A 7739-nucleotide genomic window follows, 5' to 3' on the forward strand; every position below is an offset into this window, starting at 1 on the left:
TTGCTAAGTAGTTCTGTTTTGATATTTAATAATCACTAGCATGGCCAGGTGGTGGCGGCTCACACTTGTAATCCTAGCTATTCAGGAGGCTGATATCTGAGGATCATAGTTCAAAGCCAGCCCAGGCAGGAAATTTCGTGACTCTTATCTCCAATAAACCACTCGAAAACTGGAGTGGCGCTGTGGCTTAAGCAGTAGAACACTCGCCTTGAGCTGAAGAACGCAGGGACAGTGCCCAGGCCCAGAGTTCAAGCCCACGACAGACAAAAAAAACCCAAAACACTAGCATGACTAACTGGGTCTCAGATGTAAAGATACCATATTCAAGAAATGGGAAGCCAATTGTAGTGATGCATGCCTATAATCCCAGCAGAGGCAAAAGGATCTTGAGTTTGAGTCCAGCCTTAGCTATATAGTGAGACCCTGTCTAAAAAGAGAGGGAGTGGGAAGTCATGTATACTATTACAAAAGCTATCTCCACCAGCAGCAGCAAAAGCCATTGGTTTTCTTTTGGCTTGGGAAACTAGAACAAAATGGAAATAGAGATAGGATGAGCAATGAACACTGTTTGCTTCAGTTACCACTGGGCCTGATAGGATGTCAAGGATCATGCTTTCCAGGGTCATCTGATCTCTGTATTAGCCAATTTTCTGTTGCTATAACAAAATGCCTGAAGATGAGTACTTTATGAAGAACCAAGGTTTACTGAGCTCAGTTTTGGAATCTTACGTTTCAGATGGGCAGTCCCATCACCTAAGGCTTTGGTGAGGGCCACCTTGGAGCATCACATAGTGTATGGCATCATGGTGGAGCACAGGAAGGAGGGAGAGCTGGGATGGCCAAAGACTTGGGAGAGGCCAGTCTTTCTCTATCTCTTTTTAGGTGCGAGACTGGGACTTGAACTCAGAACCTGGTGCTTTGTTACATTGGCTAGTGCTCTACCAACTGATCCATGCCTCCAAACCCAAGTCTTGCTCTTTTATACCAACCCTCTCTTATAGGAACTAATAGTGTTGTATGAGAACTGCATTCATCCTTTGGAGGGCAGCATCCAATGACCTAGTTACCTCACAATAGGCCCCACCTCTTAAAGGCTCCACCACCTCAGCACTACCGTACTGAGGACAAAGCTACCAGCACACAAACCTTTGGGGGACATACCACACCATAGCAATCTCCAACAAACCATTGTCATGGGGAGGTAGCCATCTCTGCTACCAGCACATGTGTGGAGCAGGGGTGGGAGGTTGCTACTGGACGTTACTGGAAGCAGTCAGAGCCTCCATTCCTTAGCCTCTGTGATGTCATACTAGCACCTCTTTCCTTCCATCCTAGGCAGGGACTTCTGAGGCTGCTGTGGCCATGGGACCCTGGGAACCAGCAGGAGAGAGGGGACCTGGAGGCTCTGGTTTCTCCCGGGGGAGCAGGGGGCACGGGAGGTGCAGCTATGCCATTCGTGAAGGAAGGCATGCCCCTTGTGAAGGAGCCCCAGCCGCCGGCGCTGGGTCCGCTCTCCTGGTTCCTCCCCAGCCTCTTCGCTGCCTTCAATGTGGTCCTACTGGTCATTTTCAGTGGCCTTTTCTTCGCATTCCCGTGAGTCTCCCATGCAAGCTGTCAGCTTCCTCACAAAGAGGAAAATAAGTGTGGGCTCAGAGGTCAAGAGAAGGAGGACAATTTAGTTAGGGGGAATTGAATGTTCAAGAACAGAAATTTAGAGGACTTGATGCATTTGGGGGCATTCCAGATGGCTGGTACTTTGGTAGGGCTTGGCCTGGGTCTTTTGAACTGGCTTTAAGGTCTATGAGTTCTTTTTTTTTTTTTGGTTGGTCGTGGGGCCTGAACTCTGGGCCTGGGCGCTGTCCCTCAGCTCTTCAGCTCAAGGCTAATGCTCTACCACTGGAGCCACAACGCCACTTCCAGCTTTTTTTCTTTTTGCTTATGTGGTGCTGAGGAATCGAACCCAGGGCCTCAGGCATGCAAGGCAAGCGCTCTACCACTGAGCCACCTTCCCAGCCCAAGGTCTATGAGTTCTGACCCAGGTGAGCCCAAGCCGAGTTAGGAGCTCAGGACCGAGTCTGGCTCTGGTTTCAGTTGCAGGTGGCTGGCTCAGAAAGGGGAGTGGGCCTTTCCTACGGTCACAGGGCTCCTCTTCATCCTCACCTTCTTCAGTCTCATTTTACTCAACTTCTCTGACCCTGGTATCTTACATCAAGGTGAGGCCTTGGCCCCCCCTGGGAGGAGGTGGTTCCCCCAAGGGTGGGGACCTGCAAGGGTGAATTCTAAATGCCCCTACCCTGACCTTGGGACCCCCAACCATTGCTCTAGTCCTGGCACTTCACTTTCCAGGCCACCAAAGTGTAAAGAAAAATAGAACCCTGGGTTTTTTCTAGAAGCTTTGAAAGGGTGATTCTGGCAGGTGGGGAGAGAAGCCAGTAGATTTGTTCAGGCCACAAAGTGATACACACACACACACATACACACACACACACAACTTTAAGCACTAATCACTCTTCCAAAGGCCCCAGTTCTCTATAGAACTCTTCTGCTGGAAAGTCTTTCTTCCTTTGCCAGCCTCTGAGCAGTCACCTTGCTCAGTAGGTCCAGGGCTTCCTCTGCCCACCTCCTTCCTACTCTTCTGGTGCCCACGAATGCCCTGGGGCTTGTGGGGCAACAGTGATGGAAGGGCCTGCGGCCTCTGCTCAACCCTCTTCCCGAGCCAGGCTCCATGGAGCAGAGCCCCATGATGGTGCACGTGGTGTGGGTGAACCACCGAGCCTTCCGCCTGCAGTGGTGCCCAAGGTGTGGCTTCCATCGCCCTCCCCGGACCTACCACTGCCCCTGGTGCAACATCTGTGTGGAGGTGAGCGCCCCTCTTTGCCATACTGTCTCCTACACTGGACCAGGACCAGGAGCTCCACATAACAGGGCCAAGGGTTGGGTGTGAGCCACCTTCCAGGACTGCGGTAGGCAGCAACTCTCAGCCACTCTTGGGACCAAGGGCTAGTGGCCTAGAGGGCAGGGTCAGGGGTTGGGGTTAATGGAGGCCTAGCTGCTTTCCCTGTCACCTAGGACTTTGACCATCATTGCAAGTGGGTCAATAACTGCATCGGTCACCGCAACTTCCGCTTCTTCATGCTACTGGTCCTGTCCCTCTGCCTCTACTCTGGCGCCCTCCTGGTCACCTGCCTGATATTCCTGGTTCGCACCAGCCACCTACCATTGTCCATAGACAAGGTCATGGCGTATCCACAAGGCCCAAGGGTAGAGAGAAGTAGAGATGGAGGAAGACAGCCCAGGGGCGGAGCTAATGGTGGGAGGGTTGAATAACTTAGGGGCGGAGCTAATGGGAGGGTTGAATAAATGTTAGGGGCGGAGCTAATGGTGGGCAGGATCGGATGGGTGTCAGGGGCGGGGCTAATGGTGGGAGGGTTGAATAAATGTTAGGGGCGGAGCTAATGGTGGGCAGGATCGGATGGGTGTCAGGGGCGGGGCTAATGGTGGGCGTGACTATAGGGAGAAGCAGCTATGGAGGACCAGTGTGGCACTGGATGAAGGTTGGTGGGGTCAGGAGGTAGACCGGGAGCTGGGAATCTTGTGGGGTCATGGAGTGGGGTGCTGCAGCTTGGAGAGGATCATGGGGGGACAGCATGGTGGGATGAGGAGAGTGGACCAGCAGGGCTGGTGGGGGCGGGGTGGGGGGGTGCTCTGGGCCGCACTGTTCCTTAGCCATGCTGGCAGCATCCTGGTGGCCATCCCTGCTGCAGGCTTCTTGATGCCGCTCTTCCTACTGCTGCTGATCCAGGCATTGTCGGTGAGCGCGGCTGAGCGCTCCTACGAGGGCAAGGTATTCTGGGCCAAGTGTGGGCCGAAGTGTGTGGGGGGAAGGGGGGAGGAGGGGAGGGGGCAAGGAGTGATTGGAAATGGGAAAGGCGGCCTTGATCCTCTGCCACCTCAGCGTTAGCGATTCTGTCCACTGTCTTGGACCTTGGTGATGCCTCTGAAGATGCGGTTGGATCCCACCACCTCCTGGAGCTATTATTCTCTCTCCTGGGTGAATTGCATCCAGAGCCTACTGGGTGCTAGGTTGCATGCATTGTTGAGGGACAGGCACAGATGTGGAGGGCTGTATCCTACATTTGTGTTAATGAGGAATCTAAGATTAGTGCCTGGCCACCTAGGAACACTGAAAGAGGGTGGGTCCTGCCCTGTGCTGCAAAACCTTGAGTTCTGCAATGCCCTTGTCAGGCCATGCAACTCCTTCATCCTATGTTTGGTTTTGAAGGGGCAGAAGGCCCCTGGTAGAGGCATAGCTTTGCCTCTTTGTGTTGGAATGGTGAAAAGCATCTTCAAAGCAGAAGATTGCATGGACAATTAAGTGGACCCCTTGAGGCTGAGCACATTTAAAAGACCCATAAAAGTCAACCTGGGCCAGTGTTATGGCTGTAATCCTAGCTACTCAGGAGGCTGAGATATGAGAATCATAGTTCAAAGACAGCTTAGGGAGGAAATTCTATGAGGCTCTTATCTCTAATCAACCACCAAAAAGCCAGAAGTAAGTGGAGCTGTGGCTCAAGTGGTAGAGTGCCAGCCTTGAGGGAACTGAATTCAAACCACAGCACCCCACCCACCCACCCAATCAATCGATCAATTCCCCTTTGTTCACAATCATAAAGAAAATACCAAGGATTTTTGCATATTTATTTTGAATCCTGCAAGCTTTCCTGATTCAATTATTCTAAAAACCTTTCTTGCTGATTATTCATGGAAAGTCATGTCCTAGAAGCCTTCCCAGTACTCATGGCTTGCTTTTTGTATCTGCACTGTGTTAGAACTCCACTACAGTGTTGAGCAGCCTGTTAGGACTGGACCCCCTTGCTGTGGGATTCTCTTAGCATGCCAATAACTTATGTAAAGGCTGTTACAGGAGGACTATGGGCAGCACAGATTGGGGGGCAGGGGGGCTGTAGGCACTAGGCTGTGATGGCAGAAGAGGGCTAAGTGTCAGCGTTCCCTTGGGGAGAAGCCAACGGCCTGCCTGCTCTCTGGCTTCCCTGCCCTTGGAGGCTTGCTGTAGCTGTAGGCCAAGCCCTGGCTCGGAGATGGTCACTGGTGAATGGTCTGCCTAATTCTACCAGTTCTGAGCTTCTCTTTCCTTCTCCATCCCTCTCCAGTGTAGATACCTTCAGGGATACAACCCTTTCGACCAGGGCTGTGCAAGCAACTGGTATTTAACAATCTGTGCACCGCTGGGACCCAAGTGAGTTGGTAAACCCAAAGCCCAAGTGTGGTGGACCTGGGGCTGATAAAGTATGGGACTGGTAGAGTGATTTTTCTTTCCTGGCCCTTTCCCCCAGCTCCCAGGCTCTGGAGTTTTCTCCAGGGCACTGTGGGAGCCTCTTGCAGTTTCCTTGCCTTCAGTGGTTCTTACTCAAGAGCACGGGGTTGAAGGAGCTGCAGCCTGGATGAACCTGGCCTCAGCTTTCTGCCGTACCTGAGAGCCCCGGCCTGTGTTCCCCGGCTGGGAGCGTGAGCGCGGTGACCCCTGACATCTGGCCTCTTGCTTCCCAGGTACATGTCTGAAGCAGTCTGGCTGCAGAGAGTGGTAGCACCCGAGTGGATGCCTGTGTCCACCCTGTGTCCTTCTGCGCACTGTCCCCCAGTTCTGTCTGGACCCCAGCCTCAGCCTCTGGGTCTCTATGCACCAGGCAAGGGTCCCCCAGGGAGTGGCGAGGCTGCAGTTCTCCAGGAGGTGAGAATGGGTCAGTATGTGGGGAAGAGGGCTGTGTAGGTTGCACAGATACTGAGGAACCCCCCCTCCACGCCCCCAGTCAGGCTGACCTAAAGCTAGAGCCCCTCTTAGAGGAAGGGGATTATAGTTCTGGAGGACCATTGAAAAGAGGGTCACAAGCTTCCAGAATATGCCAAGGAATCCTTGGAAGACATTACCTCAAAAGCTTGCTGGCAGGCCTTGGGCCAGTCATTCACCCTTTCTGAGTTGTTTCCAACTCAGCTACTAATGAGGACAGAAACTACTCCAGTAGTTACGCTGTTTTGAAGAGTTTGTATTTAAAGGATATTTTTACCTGAACTCCATATGGAAGTGGAGCAGTAGATGCGTCACCCACAGTGCCCCCCCACCCGAGTCCTTACAGTAACATTCTGAGGGCTCAGCCCTCTTCTAAGCTCCACCTAGACCGGGCAGGGCCATGTCTATGAGCTGTGGGGGAGGCTGGAGGTACCTGCACACACTCAATCTGTGTTTAGCTCCATGCCAGCCCAGTGCTGCCCCTGCTACCGGAGGCCCCCAGACGCTGCCCGACCTCCCACTCACCCCTCCGGACCCGATGCCAGGAGCACCTTCACTTGAACCTCACCTCCTGAGTACCCTTCCGTGGAGGTTTCTCTGGTCTTTGCCCGTTCCCCTGGTGAAAGTACTGACCCACCCATGCCCATTAAATGCCATTTTGCTGCTTCCTATAGCTGCCCTGCTTTGCATGTCCGTCCAGAGTGTGAGGGGAGGTAGGGAGGCTCTGAGGAGTTGATAAAGATTTCCACGGGGGAAGGAGGGGGAAGATCCAGGATCCCTGGAGATGGAGCTCAGGAACTCACATTGCCTGGATCTATGACTTTGGGTAAGACATTTAGCCCTTCTCTCATTGTTCCAGTGGGGCAACAGTAAAAGCTGTCATCACTGACCAGTCCTGGCTGGGGATGATGGGAGAGAACCCAACCTTTACCAAGCAGTATCTCTGTACAGCTGCAGGGGGCACTAGTTGTCCAGGAATTCTCAAACCTGGCCTGGTGCCACTCGGAGGGCACCTCTGGACCTCTTAGCTGGGCCGACACTTGGGTTAGGCATGGGTATCCTTCCATCTGCCTCTCCAGAGTTGCACAGGGCAGGGAAGGACTGTCCATTTCAGTCCAACTCTGAATCTCTCCTCTTGGTGCTTCCTGTGGCCAGCACCTGCAGGTGATCCTTCTGATCCTGTCCCTGCAGGTGGGGATGGGGGTACATGGAACGATGGCTCTGCTAATGGCTAAGTGCATGACTGGGGGGCTGGAATAACGTCACCTTCATGGGTGGTTGGGAAACCAAGAATGAGATAGGACACATCAGGCAAAGCACCAGGTACACAGTTAATGATAACAATGTTTGCAGCCAGTGAGACCCCAGTGATTTTCCCAGCGGATAGACCACCCAGTGTTTCTCCAAGAACCACCTGCTCAGCATCACTCAGTGCCCAGACCACTGGCTCAGAATCTCACTGGGGATAGGAATATTTAAAATTAGCATATATTGCTTATAGAAGGGGTGACATTTCCTCATATGTAAACAACGTATCTCAGGGGCTGGGAAAGTGGCTTAGTGGTAGAGTGCTTGCCTAGCATGCATGAAGCCCTGGGTTCAATTTCTTAGTACCATATAAACAGAAAAAGCCGGAAGTGACCCTATGGCTCAAGTGGTAAAGTGCTGGCCTTGAGCAAAAAAGAAACTTAGGGACAGTGCCCAAGCCCTGAGTTCAAGGCACAGGACTGGCAAAACAAAACAAAACAGGGGCTGGGAAGATGGCTCAGTGGTAGAGTGCTTGCCTTGCATGCTTGAGGCCCTGGGTTCGATTCCTCAGCACCACATAAGCAAACAGAAAAAAGCCAGAAGTGGTACTGTGGTACAGTGGTAGAGCGCTAGTCTTGAGCTGAAGAGCTGAGGGACAGTGCTCAGGCCCAGAGTTTAGGCCCCA

At 52.7% G+C, this 7739-nt stretch overlaps 1 protein-coding gene across 1 annotated transcript; it reads left to right on the plus strand.

The window, feature by feature from the left end:
• The first annotated feature begins 1350 nt into the window (after window positions 1-1350).
• On the plus strand, window positions 1351-6479 carry Zdhhc19 (zinc finger DHHC-type palmitoyltransferase 19). Its single transcript, XM_070028712.1, has 8 exons — window positions 1351-1593; window positions 2092-2213; window positions 2721-2860; window positions 3070-3242; window positions 3739-3844; window positions 5172-5257; window positions 5569-5749; window positions 6265-6479. Exons 1-8 carry the CDS (start codon window positions 1448-1450, stop codon window positions 6379-6381), a joined length of 1071 nt encoding a protein of 356 aa, XP_069884813.1. The 5' UTR covers window positions 1351-1447; the 3' UTR covers window positions 6382-6479.
• The last annotated feature ends 1260 nt before the right edge of the window (window positions 6480-7739 follow it).

The sequence above is a fragment of the Dipodomys merriami genome, unplaced genomic scaffold (genome assembly GCF_024711535.1).
Source record: "Dipodomys merriami isolate MVZ:Mamm:240054 unplaced genomic scaffold, mDipMer1.0.p SCAF_2, whole genome shotgun sequence".
Lineage (NCBI taxonomy): Eukaryota > Metazoa > Chordata > Mammalia > Rodentia > Heteromyidae > Dipodomys > Dipodomys merriami.

Bases quoted from the DNA above. Each gene is read 5' to 3' on its own strand.
- Zdhhc19 (XM_070028712.1), top strand. From the start codon at position 1,448: ATGCCATTCGTGAAGGAAGGCATGCCCCTTGTGAAGGAGCCCCAGCCG. The intron at 2,214-2,720 runs GTGAGGCCTTGG...TTCCCGAGCCAG, and splicing joins CCCTGGTATCTTACATCAAG to GCTCCATGGAGCAGAGCCCC. The intron at 2,861-3,069 runs GTGAGCGCCCCT...CCTGTCACCTAG, and splicing joins GGTGCAACATCTGTGTGGAG to GACTTTGACCATCATTGCAA.